This window comes from Paramisgurnus dabryanus, chromosome 4 (assembly GCF_030506205.2).
Source record: "Paramisgurnus dabryanus chromosome 4, PD_genome_1.1, whole genome shotgun sequence".
Lineage (NCBI taxonomy): Eukaryota > Metazoa > Chordata > Actinopteri > Cypriniformes > Cobitidae > Paramisgurnus > Paramisgurnus dabryanus.
This window is the reverse complement of record NC_133340.1, coordinates 1,158,057-1,177,437: the sequence shown is the minus strand read 5'-3', so window position 1 is coordinate 1,177,437 and position 19,381 is coordinate 1,158,057. Positions and strand designations below refer to the sequence as shown.

The 19,381-nt window shown below is 38.3% G+C and overlaps 1 protein-coding gene across 6 annotated transcripts in view; it reads left to right on the top strand.

Annotated features, from left to right (window-relative positions):
• Nucleotides 1-19,381, top strand: part of pnpla6 (patatin-like phospholipase domain containing 6) — a 41,961-nt gene that overhangs the window by 19,895 nt on the left and 2,685 nt on the right. For 5 of the 6 annotated variants that reach the window (XM_065295465.2, XM_065295468.1, XM_065295467.1 and 2 more), the window contains 21 exons: nucleotides 603-732; nucleotides 858-932; nucleotides 1,076-1,170; nucleotides 1,982-2,149; nucleotides 2,409-2,486; nucleotides 2,586-2,791; nucleotides 4,852-4,983; nucleotides 5,176-5,299; nucleotides 5,398-5,587; nucleotides 5,931-6,080; nucleotides 6,157-6,220; nucleotides 6,305-6,473; nucleotides 6,553-6,735; nucleotides 6,821-6,939; nucleotides 7,684-7,840; nucleotides 8,227-8,343; nucleotides 8,468-8,537; nucleotides 16,167-16,283; nucleotides 17,052-17,200; nucleotides 18,936-19,088; nucleotides 19,263-19,379. In XM_065295465.2, coding sequence (XP_065151537.1) covers nucleotides 603-732; nucleotides 858-932; nucleotides 1,076-1,170; nucleotides 1,982-2,149; nucleotides 2,409-2,486; nucleotides 2,586-2,791; nucleotides 4,852-4,983; nucleotides 5,176-5,299; nucleotides 5,398-5,587; nucleotides 5,931-6,080; nucleotides 6,157-6,220; nucleotides 6,305-6,473; nucleotides 6,553-6,735; nucleotides 6,821-6,939; nucleotides 7,684-7,840; nucleotides 8,227-8,343; nucleotides 8,468-8,537; nucleotides 16,167-16,283; nucleotides 17,052-17,200; nucleotides 18,936-19,088; nucleotides 19,263-19,379 — 2,763 coding nt within the window. Of the gene's footprint in view, nucleotides 1-602; nucleotides 733-857; nucleotides 933-1,075; nucleotides 1,171-1,981; nucleotides 2,150-2,408; nucleotides 2,487-2,585; nucleotides 2,792-4,851; nucleotides 4,984-5,175; nucleotides 5,300-5,397; nucleotides 5,588-5,930; nucleotides 6,081-6,156; nucleotides 6,221-6,304; nucleotides 6,474-6,552; nucleotides 6,736-6,820; nucleotides 6,940-7,683; nucleotides 7,841-8,226; nucleotides 8,344-8,467; nucleotides 8,538-11,976; nucleotides 12,094-16,166; nucleotides 16,284-17,051; nucleotides 17,201-18,935; nucleotides 19,089-19,262; nucleotides 19,380-19,381 lie in introns of all 6 variants that reach the window. The other variant, XM_065295466.1, reaches the window with a different exon arrangement.

The following is a 19,381-nucleotide window of genomic DNA, read 5'->3' as shown; positions in this document are numbered from 1 at the left end:
ATTCACAGGAATCAGATCTATTTTTAACTGAAAGCGCTCGATGTCTGTTGGTAAGGGAGTAAGGAGCTGAAGCTCATTTGCATTTAAAGGTACAGACATGAAAACAGTGCTTTTTTGCTCCCAAACAAATTGGGAATTTTGGCTGGGTATAACAAATGATCGTGGGGTATTTCAAGCTGAAACTTCACAGACACATCTTAGGCACACCTGAGACTTATATTACATCTTGGAAAAATGGGCATTACATGTGACCTTTAAAGCACACAGAAACATAGCACTAAAATGGTTAGTACACCTATAAGATGCTTAAAGCAACACTATGTAGTTTCCATGTAAAAATGACTTACAGCTCCCTCATGTGGTTGAAAAGCGCAACAGTGCCTGGTATCTGGGGCGGTGTTTCCTACCCTCAACCGCCACTTTCAGAGTGTGCTTGTAGCAGCTAGGATGCTGCTCAGGTTGCAGCAACAGTACAATTTGTCCAGTTAAAAGTTGTTTTATCACTGAAATAATTTTAGAGACATTATTTAAAGGTAAAAAAACTACATAGTGTTGCTTTAAACTAAAATAGCTCAAATGAAATCTCTCTTCTCTTTCTTTAGGAAATGCAGCTTCGTCCCTCTCCTGTCTCTCCACATCCGATACGCACCAGCCCCGTACGACACAGCAAACGTTTCGGCAGCCTCACCGTTCCCGACAAACATCGTGACGCAGCTCTCCAAAGCGTTACTGGTAAGGCACCACAATACCTTCTTGTTTACACATATTGCGTATGTGTTGTTGTTGTTTTTTTTAATGTTGACCTTCAGATTTGCTTAACATGTCTAACCATAATGGCTGATCCTCATTCTCTACAGCTGGGGATCATGGGAAGGAAGGCGGCACAATCCCGACCCTCAGCAGGACCATATCCATGCCTGTGGACATTGCAGGTAGCTGTCCCGCAATGCAAATGCTTTTCTTAAGTTTCAGCCATGTTCATCACTTTCTTTTCCATGTATTCCTCACTCCTCGAAGACCCAATATGATTATATTGCCCTGAACTTGTTTGTTTTATGGTATATATCCGTTATAGGCATGCAGAAAAGCCTGCGGTCGGATTTTGACATGGCTTACGAGAGAGGACGTATCTCTGTGTCTGCTGAAGACGGAGCACCTGCATTAACACGGGTGAGTTTATGTACACAATAATATTCACATGCAAACTTCAAACAGGTAAGTACTACATAATCCTACAGTCATTGATATTCAGTTGTTTATGGTTTGCATTAATTATTTATGTAAATAAAGCTTTTTGTTATCATTAGATATTATTATCGGGAATCGGTTTAACCTAACCCAAACAATGTAGCATCATCATTTATGGCTCAGAAGCGAAATACTACTATTTTGTTATAGGAATAGGCTTGGCTCATGAATATTGACTCTTTCCCCGCCACTGACAGGTTATCTCGTCAATTAAGAAAAAGAATTTGCATAAAGAAATGTGCTCCTGATGAGTTTTTATTGTTATCTGTAATACAATTTATAAAAAATAAGAGAAGCAAAGAATTATTTATAAATTAATATATCTGATCTCTAACAAAATTCCTTCACAAAAATGCAATTATTTCAGCTTTTTGCTAAAAATTTTTTTTGAAAAAAATACTCATATTTAAGAGTTTATAGGCAGAGAGAAAAAATATAATTGTGAGTTTTTTTCCCCATTTTGTAGTTTTTTTTTTTTTTGTTTGTTTGATTATTGTTTGTTTGAAAGCAGAGGGTCTGTTCTTTTATTTGATATATTTGTTTGTTTATATATTTTTACAAGAAAACTTTCATGGAAGACATTTTGTGAAACTTTTGTAAAAATCGCAAAAATGCTGGCGGGCAACCTGTTAAAAAAAAAAACCGCTGGCAGGAAGTGAATTAATAGGGTGAGGTTACCTGATATGCCGAAAGGTAGATGTGAGTAAATATGCTTTTTTTTTGTGTGTTTTAGGAACAGCGTGAGAGGAAGGTCACAGTGGATGAGATTCCGTCTGGTGTATATCTGTATCCCGAGGAGGAGTCAGGAATGGAGAACCTTTACGGCCCATGTCCAGGACGACCAAATGCTACACTATTTGAGGAGGCCCAGAACGAGATCCTCAAACTCATGAAGATTGAAGTATGTTAAACTGATTTTGTGCCAGGAGATGGTCATCAAAAATGTGTAAACGCTTTCACAAAATAAACAAAAAGAGACAACATTCTGATATAATAATTATATATGATTATAGACTTGGTTGGTTACATGTTATTACATTTTTTTTAAACTGTCCAGCAAATATTTCAGTTGTTTTGGATATGCTTAATAAAATCAAATAGTTTTAGTCAAATCACATTCCAGCCATTCTTTCATCATCTCTCCTTTCATTGTTTATCAGGACCCGCAGCTGTTAAACGGAAGGGTGACGTTTCATCACGCCAAAGCTGGATCTGTGTTAGCCAGACAGGGCGATCAGGTGCTCATGCGCCCTAATTTTCTTCATCTTTCACCTCCGCTGCCCATTTAGTAACCTAAGATTTGTGATTAAGTCTATAAATAATTTATTGTTTTACAGGACGTAAGTCTGCATTTTGTCCTCTCCGGCTGCCTTCACGTATATCAAAAGATGATTGACAAGCAGGAGGCAGTATGTCTGTTTGTGACCCAGTCGGGAGAGATGGTGGGTCAGCTGGCCGTCCTCACGGGAGAGCCGCTCATCTTCACCATCAAAGCCGAAAGAGACTGCACGTATCTTAAGATTTCCAAATCTGACTTCTACGAGTGAGTGTTTTTAAACAATCTTGCTGCCGATCATACAAACACTTTCTTTAAAGGTACAATATGGGACTTTTAAAAAGGATAATGTATAAGTGTAAAAAGACCTTACAAAATGAACTGTATTGTTTTTACATACCAAGAGGTCCCCTTACATGAAATTTGCCACCATGTTTCTACAGTAGCCGTGAACGGACAAATCGTTTTATAGAGTGCGTTTCATCACTACGTTTTTTCAGACGACGACATGTTTGTCCTGTGACGGCTACTGTAGCTTCTCTTTGTGTTTTGAAATTGAGGGGTGAGCTGTGGACTGAGCTGTTGGTTGCAATTCACACTACTAGATGCCGATAAAAAACACTGGACCTTTAAATGCTGTTTTAAATGGCACGTTTTCTTGTAGTAATCGCTAAATCATCAGTACTCTAGTTGTTTAAAGTGACTTACCAGTCCCTCCAGAAAAACGCGATTATGCGATCGCATGATTTAACGCATAATCAGCCAAAGGTCGCATATTTATGCAGAGGGGCGCATTTTTTCAAATACGCCGCACTTTCGCAGCATAAATTGCAGATTTCCGTGCGCAGATTTCCGTGCGGGGCTTGCATGATTTCATAATCCCCGCATTTTTGTAGCATCAATCACATATATCTTAGCAGAAAGTTGAAAAATTTTGCATTTACCTCGCACAAGCGCAGCCATGTCCCCTGTTGCCATGGGTACGTTATGAAGTGACGTGATTATGTTATGTGAACATCATTTGAAAAGCTGCATAAACTGAAAACAGTTTTTGCATGTTCCCGCAGTTTTTGCAAGTTTCTGCAATTTTTACAAGTTCCCGCAATTTCATCGCATAAAATTGCATAAATATCCCGCATATTCCATTGCATTTTTTAAGAAAATGTGCCGCAAGATCAAGGATTTTTGCCCGCAACAATCACAAAAAATACTCTGCGTTTTTCTGAAAGGACTGACTTGCGGTGCATTAAGGCTATAGGGTTTATCAGTAGGTGTCTAGGTGTGTTCCCCGGGAATCAAACTTGTGAGTTATGCAGTGCTAATGCCATGGTCTACTAACTGAGATGTAAAAACTTTTTAGTAGTTTAGTTTTTTACATAGGAGGGAAACGAAAGATGACGAAGATTGAGAAATACCTTAAAAGTTTGATTCAACACCGTATTTAGGTGCGTTCACACCGGACGCGGAAGAGGCGGCAAGCGCGAGAGATGTACATGTTAAGTAAATGCAAAGACGCGAATAGGCATCCTGCGGCGCAGTAAGCGCAACGGGCACGGAAGACGCGGATGGCACGTTTGACGCCGCACTAACCAATCAGGAGCTTGCTCTAGCAGTGACATGATTACAGGAAGCAAGCGGAGGCAGAAAACAAAACAACATTTGAGGACAATCATCATCGCTATAAGAGACATCTTTGTACTTTTACAGGAATTAAAAAGATCTTGTTTGAAAGAAATTTAGTAAGGAGGTCGAACAATCTGGTAAGTTTACTCAATTTGAGCTATATAAGCCCCTCCCATGATGCGAAGCGAGTACACTCAAAATGTTCAAGCGTCCAACTACGCACGAATAGCGGGTTTTTGCCGCCTGTTCGGCGTCTGGTGTAAGTGCACAGTTAAAGCAGATAAAGGACCAGTGTGTCCATTTTTAGCGGCATCTAGCAACCAACGGCTCAGCCCACAGCTCGCCCCTCCCTTTTGAAATGCATAGTGAAGCTACAGTAGCCGCCACAGGAAAGACATGTCATCGTCTGAGACAACGTAGTGACAAAATGCGTTTTATAAAACAGTTTGATAGTTTAGGGCTACTGTAGAAACATGGCGACGTGAAATGGCGACTTCCATGTAAGAGGACCCACGATGTATGTAGATAAAAAAGCTCATTCTAAGGTAATAAAAACAATACAGTTCATTTTGTCAGGTCTCTATTCACCACTGATAATATAGATATGTATATTATATATCATTTCTGTCAAGAGATCCACCTAATAGTTACACAGTGCACCTTTAATATCATAAATTCATTGTGTTCTCTGCTGCCACCTTCAGGATCATGCGTGAGCAGCCAAGCGTAGTTCTCAGCGCGGCCCACACCGTGGCTATCCGCATGTCTGCATTTGTACGGCAGATGGATTTCGCCATTGACTGGATGGCTGTTGAGGCGGGTCGGGCCCTGTACCGGTACCATGACTTTTGATGATATTTTAATCATAAGTGTTTTCTTGAATATTTGAACGTAAATACAGTACGTAGTATTTTGGTCATTGTTAACAAGATAACTAAATATGTTTATTTCTTAATCTGTATATGTCTTTGAGAATTGTGTTTGTTGTAGTGGATTAAGTGGAATAAGTGATATAAAATTATTTGTAGGCAGGGCGATCAGTCCGACTGCACTTATATCGTTCTGAACGGACGACTGCGTTCCGTCATCCGGAAAGCGAATGGGAAGAAGGAGCTAGTTGGGGAGTATGGTCGAGGAGATCTCATTGGAGTGGTAAGTCTAAAGATCTAAAAGGAATGTAATGACGGCTTAATAATTACAAGAAATATAAACTGCTTTACCTCATTTACACAAATTTTTTTTTACTTCAGGTGGAAGCTTTGACGCGGCAGCCTCGTGCCACTACAGTTCATGCGGTCAGAGACACCGAGCTGGTAAAGCTTCCAGAAGGAACACTTAACAATATCAAGAGAAGGTACCCACAGGTGGTCACGCGTTTGATCCACCTGCTGGGCCAGAAGATTCTGGGGAACCTTCAGCAGGCCCGTGGACCTTTCTCGGGTAGGTTTTACCTTTCAAAACTTAAAGGTGCAATTTGGGTTTTAGCGGCATCTAATTTCAAAACGCATAGAGAAGCTACGGTAGCTGCCGTAGGACCAAGATGTCAAACAGTTTGTCCGTTTAGGGCTACTGTAGAAAAATTTCAGGGACTTCCATGTAAGGAAATCTTATACAACATAAGGGGGATAAATGATGACAGAATTATCATTTTCATGGTTCTTCCATATATGAAAATTTACTAACCCTTATGCCATTTCAGATGTATATGACTTAATTTCATCAGTTGAAGACAAACATTTTATACTCAATTGTTCATATTAATTATGTTTAAAATGTCTTTCAGGCTCCGCCCTGGGTCTACCCACCGTGGCATCTAGTCCAGATGTCACCAACCCAGCCAGTAATCTCTCCACTGTAGCCGTACTTCCTGTTTGTGACGATGTGCCAGTCAGTGCCTTCAACTTGGAGCTTAGCCACGCCCTTAGTGCCATAGGTACACTAGAGTAAGATACACAATAAAAGTGCTTAATTTAATCGTTTTACCAACCCAACACTAATTTTTCAATCAGGACCAACCCTGCTGTTAACCAGTGATATCATCAGAGAGCGATTAGGTGCTTCTGCATTGGACAGGTAAGTGTGACATCACAACAGCTATACTTATTGATCTTGTTCTAACATTTATTATCTAATTGTTGTTTCTCTGTCTCTGTGTAGTATTCATGAGTACAGGTTATCAGGTTGGTTGGCCCAGCAGGAGGACATTAATCGTATAGTCCTGTATCAGACAGACAGTGGGATGACCCCATGGACCCAGCGCTGTATTAGACAAGCCGACTGCATCCTTATTGTGGGGCTTGGAGACCAGGAGCCTGCACTTGGAGAGGTGTGTGTCTTTGTGTTCAGCCTTAACATACTATGTTATGTGTTGATTTATTACTTATTCTCTTTTTCAACCTTCTTAGTTGGAGCAGATGTTGGAAAACACAGCTGTGCGGGCACTGAAGCAGTTGATTTTGTTGCATCGTGAGGACGGCCCAGGCCCTTCCCGAACCGTGGAATGGCTGAACATGCGAAGCTGGTGCTCCGGACACCTTCACCTGAGGTGCCCTCGCAGAGTTTTCTCACGAAGAGGCCCCTCTAAACTGGTAAGAAGACACATTTTACTGCAGATTTTTGATGTTGTAAATAAATAAGATAGGATATGTTACACTGTGTTTGCTTTTGTTTCAGAGAGAGGTGTATGAAAAGGTTTTTGAGAAGACCGCGGACAGACACAGCGATTTCTCACGGCTAGCCAGGGTGCTCACGGGGAACAGCATTGCTCTCGTGTTGGGGGGAGGCGGAGCCAGGTGAGTAAGAACCCACCAGCACATTTAATATACTGTAGTTAAAGGGACATTCCACTTTTTTTGAAAATATGCTCATTTTTCAGCTCCCCTAGAGTTAAACATTTGATTCTTACCGTTTTGGAATCCATTCAGCTGATCTCTGGGTCTGGCGCTAGCACTTTTAGCATAGCTTAGCACAATCCATTGAATCTGATTAGACTATTAGCATCGCACTAATAATAACCAAAGAGTTCCAATATTTTTTGTAGTGATATTTTGCAGTGCCTGAAAATAGTCCCCTGTTATTGAAAGAAAAATATTGAAACTTTTTGGTTATTTTTAGCGCGATGCTAATGGTCTAATCAGATTCAATGGATTGTGCTAAGCTAAGCTAACAGTGCTAGCGCCAGACCCAGAGTTTGGCTGAACGGATTCCAAAACGGTAAGAATCAAATGTTTAACTCTAGGGGAGCTGGAAAATGAGCTATTTTCAAAAAAAAGTGGAATTTCCCTTTAAAATGCAAACATTAAAGTAATTTTTTTTCTATAAACACTTTCCGAAACAGATAATTCCTTCCCAAACTAAAAGTATAGTGCCAGTGTTCCTTTTATTTGGATTGCTGGGATACTTAAACAAACATAGCAATGTTTTGATAGGGCATGCACTGCATTTTTTGGTCAGTGTGAAACATCCCCGCCTTTTATATTGCATGATCACACTTGCTGTACCGTATTTAACCCTTTGTAACCCTTTTTAAATCTTAGGGGCTGTTCTCATGTTGGTGTCATCAAAGCCATGGAAGATACAGGGATTCCCATTGACATAGTAGGAGGAACATCCATTGGCTCATTCATTGGTGCTTTGTACGCCGAAGAGAGGAGTGCTGTTCGGGTCAAGCAAAGGGCGAGAGAGTGGTCCAAGGTAATGTCCATGCTGTCAGTCCTGTTGAGAGTACCCTATGAGCTGGACTGAAAGCTAATGTATAAGGGTGGAAATAAGCTTATGAGATTATAGTTAAACAGATGCAGCACAACAGATTTCAGCTCAAACAGGGTTTAAATTGATCAAGAACTAGGCTTTGGTTATATAAGGAAATTTGGGTAGTTTTTACAAATATACCTTGCAAAAAACAATACTGGTGTGCATCTTGAGACAAAACAATGGCATTGATAGATTTTAAATTAAGGCAGCTCAAACATGCATTTTAGTCTGGGACTAGGATAAGCCCTGTCCTGGAAACCACCTCTATATTAGACATCATAATCTAATCAAAAAGATTTTATTTAACTTGTTTCTCTTGCATCCAGGCCATGAACTCTGTATTCAAAACGGTTCTTGATCTGACTTATCCAATCACGTCCATGTTCTCCGGCTCCGCCTTCAACACCAGCATCTCCAAAGTGTTTGAGGAGAAACAAATTGAGGTGAGCAGTTAAACTGCTTTGTCATTATTAATGTTTCTGCATTGCAGCTGTTTCGATAAAGAAAGATTGTCACGTGCAAAGAGAATGCAAACATTTCATGTGTTTGTCTTCCTCTTATTCGTAGGACTTGTGGCTTCCGTACTTCAACGTGACCACAGATATCACAGCGTCTTCTATGCGGGTTCATAAAGATGGTGAGTGATGACAGAACTGTGTTTCTATTCACTTCTTGTTTTAGGGGTTTCCCAAGGGCCTGTGTTAGGGCCGTGTTAGTTTTGGAATTAATAGATTTATTAATGATACAATAACACCTGGTTTCACACAAAAGGCTTAAGGCTAATGTCTTAATGTTTCAACTAATAATAACGTGCTTAGACAGTAGGGGTGTCACGATTATCCAAACCCTCAATTCGATTATATTTCCGATTCTAAGCCTAATCCCAGAATAAAATGCATTCAATTCGATTCTCGATTTTTACCTTTGTAAAATGCTATGACTAGACTTTTATGAAATATAATATTAGAACCCGGAGATGCCCTGCCATGTTAGTTGTGCTGCCAGTGGAAAAATATGGTACACGCACATACCTGATAAAACAAAATTTCCTGTCAGATGAACATTCCTGTCAGTACTTTGCACCTTTTCATTTAAACGCGAACTGGAGTAATAACGAGTTTATTTGGACGCAAACTTATATTGTGTCAGAGTCCGCTGCTTGTGTTGTAAGTAAACATGCTGCACAGGGTTTTGTACATGTATATGTTAGAGCTTTTTCAGAATTTTCAGCGCAATTGATGAAACAAGATTGAGCAAATTTCACAAGCTTGCAAAATGAAACGGCGGAGATCAGCCGCTTTAGTTTTATCATTGAAAGGATAAAAATAGTGCTGTACACTGTGTGTTCACCCAGAAGTCAGAAAAGACGTAAAACATTGTGTTCAGTACCTCAGATTAGATGAATGGGCGGAGAGGCGGTCTCCTGTGGCTGTTCAAACACATTCAACCATATGTACGTTTACACAACAAAAGCATGGCAAGCCGACCGGACGTGACATGGGGGCATGGCAGCATCGACGATTCCATTTTATAATTCTAAGTTCAAGGTTGTGACTTAATTTCGATCGATTCCGATTTAAAATCGAAATCGTGGCACCCTTATCAGACAGACCTTAAAATATATGTTTGTGTTTGTATAAGAGCTATAAAGTAACTGATGAATCATTGCATTGAAATTAAATGAAGCTAATGGTGCTTGTGGCTTGTGAAGTGTGCAATAAGTGATGGTTTGTTGGAAACGCCCGGAAACTGCAAGTTCCTGTTTACTTACTTCACATGAGATGCATTACTTGTTGTATTACTAATGACTTTGGATTGACCAATGGCTATCATGCATCTCTAAATCCTGGCACACTTCAAATTTAGAAAAGATGTAATGTAACTTTCTATCTCTCATAAAATCAATCATGTTAATGTTAAATTAAGATTTGCTTAGGTAATTTTCTGACCCACTGGATTTAGAGGCCGTATGATGGTCATATGGTCACCCCTGCTAGCCCAAATGCATTTTAGCCCCGTTTTGCATGTCTGACTGCAAGGAAAAAGCTTGTCTCTGCCTCTTCTTTCTGTAAAACATTACTGTCTGTTTCCCTCCTGTCCAACCTGCCATCTCAATCTGCTTCTGTGTCGTAGATCAGGCAATTTTTTTATCATTACCCCTTTCATACATCTTTATCTCTCTTATTGTTTTCCTTCTGTTGCATATCAAATGCCTGTAAACACCTTTTGCTATTGTAAAGGGTTAAACTCCTGGTAGTGACATCTGTAGGATCCAGAACGCATCACCTTTGTGCTTAACCCCATCCTGTTAATACCATGTCCTGTTCCTGCTGTTCTCATAGCGTTGTTTAAACATCACACCACCACACAAAGAAGGAATTACATGACAAACATCTTAACATACAGTATCTTACCTGCCCGTTTCCATATCGCAAGAACCGTAATATTCAATCAATGTGATGCAATGTCGACGGATCCACAATTCAGTTCGGCAACACATGACGTCATCCATTCAAAGTAAATGAAATGCGTTAACGCCGTCAGGTATATGAATAGCTCTGTATAAACACTTGGTTGGGCAATCATATAACCATTGACCCAGCCAGCCAGTTTCCTACATACAGTAGCTGTATTAACTCATGTACAGTATGTACAGTCCTCCGATCATTATCATAAAATTAACTTTGACAGGGTTATTCTGACACAGAGTGTTGTAGTAAATATCAGCACAAGATGATTTGTACTTGCATATCAGTAGACCACTAAACCTTTCATCTTTGCGTGAGTGGTTATAAAAATCAATTGCCCCACAATAAACCCACTGCTATCATAGCAACTCTTCTCATTAATGTCATGTGTGTGTCATAACACCTTAAGGCCGAAGTATAGTCCATTTTCTACGTGTACCCGTGGGTCCACGTACAATGCGCATGAATTTCGAAACCCCACTTGCATTGTATGTGTAGGTCACGCATGCGCCTTTAAGAGAATGTAGTATGTAGCCCAGGAGATGCATTGCATTTTGTTGCAATGCGCATGCATCGAACGTTTGTGTACACGTATGAGTTAAAGGGATAGTTCACCCAAAAATGAAAATAATGTCATTAATGACTCACCCTCATGTCGTTCCAAACTCGTAAGACCTCAAGTTCAGAACTTCGTTTAAGATGTTTTATATTTAGTCCGAGAGCTTTTTGACCCTTCACTTTTATGAAGCGCACGAGCAAGACTAAAGTCACGTGACTGTAGTGACGCGACTGATGTGTTATCTGTTGCGCCCCAGCTGGGGTTTTTTTGTGCGGCCGGGCTTCGTTTACAGTTTGAGGGAGACGCAAGCTGTGAGTTTGAAAAAAAAAACTTTGCAAACATGTCTGAGGATAACACGTCATCCACATCACTGCAGTCACGTGACTTTAGTCTCGCGCATGCGCTTCACAACAGACGCGGAAGAGAAGACAATGCTGAAAAAAGTCTTAATTTTTGTTCTTTTTGGACACATTTTGGACACACATTCTAACTGAATCACTGATGTCACATGGACTACTTTAGTGATGTTTTATTACCTTTCTGCACATGGACAGTATACCGTACATAGATTTTCAATGAAGGGTCAACAAGATCTCGGACTAAATATAATACATCTTAAACTGTGTTCTGAAGATGAACGGAGGTCTTATGAGTTTGAAACAACATTTTTGGTTGAACTATCCCTTTAAATAAACTATACTTTGCAAGGCTACGCGTTCGACTATGCGCCTACGTACACGTAAAAAACAGACTATAATCCGGATTTAACACTTTTAAACTCTTCATGTGTCCAATATAGCATGACATAGATACTTTTATTTCCATGCATACTTTTTTTATAGTTAAACTAATGTAAATTGATGTGTGATGGTCACAGATTTTGGCATGATTTTTTTTTTTAAAGCTACAGAAGGGGCGACCTAAAGATGTCCCATCCTTTCATTCTCACGCATTTGTTTCCTGTTGTTTACTGCCCCCTTTCTCTCGCTCTTTCTCTTTGTCTCCACGTCTTGTCCAGTTTTGATTTACTCTCATCTTCATTTTGCCAGGCTGTGTTTGGCGCTATGTTAGAGCCAGTGCCTCCTATACCCCTTATCTGCCTCCTCTCTGCGACCCTAAGGACGGTCACCTCCTCGTGGACGGTTGCTATGTTAACAATGTCCCAGGTCAGGATCCCGTCCCTTATTTCCCCACTCTACAAACCTCCAGAAACCAACAGGAGGTTTAGAAAGAAGTTTCACCAAAATCCCTGCGACCACTCAGTTACCCTGTGCTTTTGATTGTTTACTGTTTCAAAAATATTTACATTTTACATTGGGATCTCATGGCTTGGAAGGAAAAACGTTTAGTAGAGAGGAGAGAGACCGTGCCTTCAGAACCATGATAAAATATATTTGGTAGGATCTCACTGGAACATGTTTTGGTGGGGTTGCACCCTTAAAACGAATTAATCAAATCAACCCGGGTTGATTCAAGCCATCGCTGGGTAAAATATAGACAACCCAAGTATTGGTTGGAATTAGCCTAGAAAATGTCCATATTTTATTCAACATTTACATATTTGAATCAATGCGGCTCATGCAAATCATATGTAGAGCAACAAAAACTATATATGAAGAGTTTGGTTCCAAAACGCAATAAATCCATTGACTAATTTGGGTAAAAATACGTTTTCTATACCAAGAAAGTGACAAGATGAAAACCACTATTTTTGTTACAAACTTTCACATAGCATCTTTAGGTTCAAATAATATTAAAAATTAAAATCCATAAATTGATTTTCAAAGATTTAATATAAAAATTGATTTTTTTTCTCTCGCAAAATGCAATAAATCAAGTTTTTTTTCAAAATGCTATAAATCTATTGAATCAATATATAAATGTGCATTCATCTTTGCCATGTTATATTCATTTAGTTGACTAGTAAACTGATTAAAAAATAATCAAAACACTTACTTTGTCAAATTAAAGGAATAGTCAATTTTCTTAAAAGAAAAATCCAGATAATTTACTCACCACCATGTCATCCAAAATGTTGATGTCTTTTTTTGTTCAGTCGAGAAGAAATTATGTTTTTTGAGGAAAACATTGCAATTTTTCTCATTTTAATGGACTTTAATAGTGCCCAACACTTAACACTTAACTCAACACGTAACAGTTTTTTTCAACGGAATTTCAAAGGACTCTAAACGATCCCAAACGAGGCATAAGGGTCTTATCTAGCAAAACGATTGTCATTTTTGACAAGAAAAATAAAAAATATATACTTTTAAACCACAACTTCTCGTTTAAATCCGGTCGTGATGCGCCAACGTGACCCCACGCAATACGTCATGACGTCAAGAGGTCACAGTGGACGAACCCCAAACTCCGCCTCAGTGTTTACAAGTGTTGAGAACGAGGACCGTTTCTACGTTGTTGTATGTCAACTGATACTAATTAATATCTTTGTGTCAGTTTATTGTTTACAATGGTCCGCAAATGTGCGTTTTATATATGTAACACGTGACCTCCCTACGTCACTACGCATTTACGTTAGGTCGCGCTGGACCGGATTTATACGAGAAGTTGTGCTTTAAAAGTGTATATTTTTTCTTTTTCTTGCCAAAAATGACAATCGTTTTGCTAGATAAGACCCTTATGCCTCGTTTGGGATCGTTTAGAGTCCTTTGAAACTCTCTACGTTACGTGTTGAGTTAAGTGTTAATTGCTGGTGTCTATTAAAGTCTATTAAAATAAGAAAAATCCTCAAAAAACATAATTTCTTCTCGACTGAACAAATAAAGACATCAACATTTTGGATGACATGGTGGTGAGTAAATTTATTTGTATTTTTATTTTAAGAAAATTGAATATTCCTTTAAGAACACTGTCATTGCTGCTGTTATACTTGGGACGTCGTCGCTGAACTTTATTGACAGGGATCAGCTGTAAAATGTTTTTGTCCCGCTCGATTTTCATTGATTTAGAGTAAAATAATATAAAGTTTTTCATAAGATCCCCTGTGGTCAATGTGTTAGCATGACAGAAGCTTGAAGCTGTCGTGTGAGAACAAGCAACAGCCGGCATTTTTCCTTCGCCCGAGTGTCTCTCGTGTAAATTATTTGATTTTGATGGCTTACGTTTCTTCCCCGTCACAGAAAACCACCACAGGTTTATCAATGCCATCAAAAGTATTATTTTGTTTTTGTTTGTTTGTTGATCATGAAGTACAAAGTACATGAAGAAAACATTCTGTGGATTCTGTGTGTATTCAACATGCCGCCATTATTGTTTACAATGCGTGGAATGGTGCGCTGTGATTTGTTGAGCGGATTTACTGCGTTCTGCAGAGAAGGAGGACTGGCATTTGTCGCGGTTTGGAAAAAAGGGAGGAAAGATGAAAGAATAACACGCGGATATCGGATTTTGCATAAAATTAAGAATTAACTTTTTAATACAATACTGATTTTGCTATTTGTCGCGTTTTGGAACCAAACTCTTCCTATGATGTTTTAGTTTCGACTGTATTTTTAAAATTAATGGAATATGAGTGGTCTGGTAACATGATTGTTAGGTCGAAGGATTGTCTCTAGTGGGTCTGGCTAAACCAGTCCATATGCAAATCTTAAGCAAACTGGTTTGCATATGGTTGCAACTATAGAAGCACAATGTTGATGCTTTTTGTGACTTCCTGCTGCTTTTTTAGACGTATGCCAATTTAATTCATATTTAATTTTGTTCAGACCATTGTTTCTTTATTCTACCTCCCGTTTATATTTTGCCTGTTCAGGTTGTTGTATGTCCTTTCACTCTACACTGGGCTTGTCTATCATCAGCACTTTGTTTTGTGTGCATGTGGCTGCATGCCTATCACTGCCTTTATATGCGGTTGTTCATTTCATATCACGGTATTAATGAAAGCGAGGGTAAGGTGAATTGTCATTCTGGATCCTACAGCACTATTATACTATAATGTTTCTATTTTGTTTTATATTTTTCAGTGGATACACTTTTGCTTTAAAGTGATACTTTAGGCAAATTTCAAAATTACCCGATAATTGACTCGCCCTCAAGCTATCCGAGATACACATGTCCATCATCTTACAGAGTTATTTTAGTAAATGTCCTTGCTCGTCCAAGCTTATAAAAGTGGAAAACGGGGATAAGGGAACAACTTTTAACTTTGAAGCCCAAAAAAGTGCATTTGATGCAATATTGTAAAAAAAACATTATTTAAACTTTATATACTTTAAATAAATAAATAAATATATATATATTTGTATATTTAGTGCATTTGATGCAATATTGTAAAAAAACATAATTTAAACTTTATATACTTTAAATATATATATATATATATATATATATATATATATATATATATATATAGTATATATTTAAAGTATATAAAGTTTAAATTATGTTTTTTTTACGATATCGCATCAAATGCACTAATTATATATATATATATGACCGGAAGCTAGTTATTATAATTTTAAAATATGGATTTTTTTGTTTTGTTACAAAATTCCATCATTTACGCGCATAAGATCTTTATTAACCCCTTGGAGCCGTGTGGATTACCTCTGTGAGGGTTTAAAGTCAGAAGTTGTTCCCTGATCCCTGTTTTCTACCATTATAAAGCTTGGAAGAGCAAGGACATTTACTTCAAATGTATTCGTCTGGATGATGGACATTTGTATCTCAGATTGCTCGAGGGAGACTAAATCATGGGATTATTTTGATATTTGCCTGGAGCTTTAAGAGCAACAGATGCTGAATGCACCTGCCTCTCTCGATTTTCTCTCTCTCCTTCCAACCCATGCCACTTGCCGTGCCTCTCCTGACACCTGCTGGTCGAGGGTCGCACTGCAGGCTGGGAGAGGCTGGCAGTGCCCAAAACGTTCAGTTTGACTTGTCTTTCACACTGTCTCCTCAAATCTGTCTGCAAAAATGAAATCATGAAGCGTCTGTAAAACATTGCCCTCCTAATTTCTTCAAAAAAAAAAAAAAAAACAGTTGTCCGAGAAGTAAGGGCTGTATGAAAGATAAGTCATTCCTATTTACCTCACTCGAGGTGAGCCGAACCAAATCACGCACATCGTCCTTGGGGTGACCATCACTGTCTCTCCCTGCTGGTCTGTGCGCTGCTAACTAAAAATGTGACTTTAGCATCACTTCCGTACGTTGCTGGGACGTTATTTCTACGTTTTCTAGACGTTATTAAGAGGTTATTATCCCCCTCCTGGTGTGGTAGGCTCTCTGTGGCGTTATGTCAGGGCGAGCATGACCCTTTCCGGGTATCTGCCACCCCTCTGCGACCCCAAAGATGGAAATCTGCTCATGGACGGAGGATACATCAACAATCTGCCAGGCAAGTACGCCCTTTAGGAAGGGCACTGGGACCCGAAACAAAATCTGGATAAGTGCTAAATTTAGGTTTTGTAGAGCAATGTTGCTCTAAGTTTTCAGGGTAGAGTGAGTGGTTTAACTTTATCCATTTGAATTTGTATCTATTTGAAAATGTTGAAAAGTCAATTGGGCATCTGGGAAAAATCCAGCACATTTTAATGGTACATGAAATGAGTTTGCACAGAGACACAAATGGATAAAGTTTTGCAGGGATCAGGTGGTGTGGATGAAGACGGTCTGTTTTATAACCTCTAATCCACATCGTCCTCTTTAAAAAATGAAACATTGATCAGATTATAAATGATATTGCTGTCTGGTGTGCAATTTGGTGTTGAAGTGGGATTTTAAAGCTTCTTATTGTATTATTATAAAAACGTTTGATTTAATCCATGCTTATACATTTTACATTGCAAAAAAAATCACCAAACAGCAATGTCCTAATGTCTATAAGTTTGCAATGCAACACACAGTGACAGACAGAAAGATTAAAGTTCATGTGTTGCATTTCAACTTGGGATTTTAATTTTTGGGGTGAAAAAGACCAAATTTTGCATGTGTACTCAATAATCATGCTAGTTTTTATTTGTGTTGTTAAAAATGGCACATACAGAATTCAGATGAAATATTAACAGTGCTTTGATTGTTCCTGCTACCCTGTGGATGTCTGTCTTTGTGTATGTGTATGTTTGTGTATGTGTGTGTGTGTGTTTGGGCATTGGCAATCCTGCAGCGGACATTGCTCGAAACATGGGTGCAAAAACAGTCATCGCCATTGATGTGGGCAGTCAGGATGAGACTGATCTCTGTAACTATGGCGACTGCCTCTCTGGCTGGTGGCTCCTGTGGAAACGAATTAACCCGTGGGCAGAGAAAGTGAAGGTGAGTATTATGGGATATTAGTATGCTAGTTTGTATTTTTGTAGCACTTTATTCATTACTTTTTGCAATTTAAGAGATAGTTCACCCAAAAATGAAAATTCTGTCATCATTCAAATCGATCAGAAGCCCCATCGACTTCCATAGTATTCTTTTTCCTACTATGGAAATTAATGGGGTTTGGTTACAAACATAACACAAGATATCTTCCTTTGTGTTTATCAGAAAAAAGAAATTATGAGAGTGAGTACACTGTTAGAAATAAAGGTACAAAATTGTATCTTTTCTGTCACTGGGGCTGTACCCTAATACCTTTACAGGAATACAAAACAGAAAATTTTTTGGTAGATTACCGTACCTACATTGTTAGAAAAGAGTCAAAATATGTACCCTAGCTGTCAGTGGGGCAGCACCCTTTAAAAAGGTCATTGTATGGACCATTATGTAAACATTTAGTACCAATATGTACCTTTGAGATACTAATATGTATTTTTGAGGTACTAATAAGCTCTCTTTGGTCCCAGAATGTACTTCTGAGGTACTAAAATGAAATCCTTAGGTGCAAAGCTGTACTTTTTGAAAGGGTACAGCCCCAGTGACAGAAAAGGTACAGTTTTGTACCTTTATTTCTGAGAGTGTAAATGATGACAGAATTTTTATTTAGTTTAATCTTTTCATTGATTATTTTAATCAACACTGTATGGTCAATATATTTACCTGTTCTGTCACTGTGGCAGTACCCTTAGGCCCAAAAATGTATCATTAGCTACAGGTATGTATACCTTGGGTACCAATATGTACCTTTGAGATACTAATATCAGGTCCTTAGGTCAAAAGGTGTACTTTTTCAAAGGATCAATCCCAGTACTGGGTCAGAAAAAAAATGGAAATTCAAAAATCCTTTTAAAAAACTTGTTTTAAAAGCATGCATCAGGTTAATTTCAATGCACATAGTGTATTTATGTTAATTTTATGCAATAAAAAATGACATTTGCACCATTTTTATGAAATGGACCTGAAAATGTCAAATGGTGTAACCGCCAATTGCGCCAAAGTATGAGAAATATTAAATATTTTATCCACCTTGATGCATGTAAGTGTAATTATAAAAAATAATTTTAAAATATAATTTTATTTGTTATTTTTGAATGTAAATTTTAATGCGTTTTTGTAATATTTGTCCAGATAAGCTGAAAACAGCTCTGTTTTCTAAATAATTTTTGACAAATGATGTAAAAATGTATGTTAAAAAAATTCATATTACACTAAACTAGATTATTATATTTTATTCCACAATTTTTATGAATATATTTATATTTTCATTAAAAAAATTACTAGTTACACCAATTGACACAGACCGGTTACACCACACTGACATTTTTGAAATTACCCCCCAAATATTCTTTCAAAATGAAATAAAACCAGACATTTTTGACTTTGTCCTTTAAAAGAGAAAGTATGCAAATTTATTTTTAAATTTGAACCCTTTTACATTTAATTGAACCATACGGACACAAAATAATTAACGTCACGTCATTGACCGGGGTACATATTTTGACCTTTTTTTTTTTTTTTGTAAAAGTGAATTAGATTTGTGTGCAAGGTCCATGATGGACCCCTTAAAGTTCATCAAACCCCATTTGAGAGCTACACTTGATTAACATTTATTATTCCCAGATAAAGATACTAGGACATGATTTTCAAACCATACATGAGCGTGGGGTTTCCTCTGTCCTAGGTGCCCGATATGGCTGAAATTCAGTCGCGTTTGGCCTACGTGTCCTGTGTGCGACAGCTGGAGGTGGTCAAAAACAGCGCGTACTGCGAGTACATTCGCCCACCCATCGACCGCTTTAAGACCATGGACTTTGGGAAATTTGATGAAATCTATGTGAGAACTTTTGGGAATATATGTTCTGTATTTTATTTGTCAAATAAATCTTGAGGCAGAGATCATTTTAAAGATCTTTATAGTCCTATTCAGATGATATATTTAATGCGATTTCTAACAATATAGCTTATATAATAAATAATAGATGATCTTTTACCATATTTTCTCTCTCAGGATGTGGGTTACCAGCATGGTAAACTTGTGTTTACTGAATGTGCTCGTGGGGACATCATTGAAAACATGCTAAAGGACCATAGATCAGCCGATTATAATGACAGCAAGAAGTGTGATGT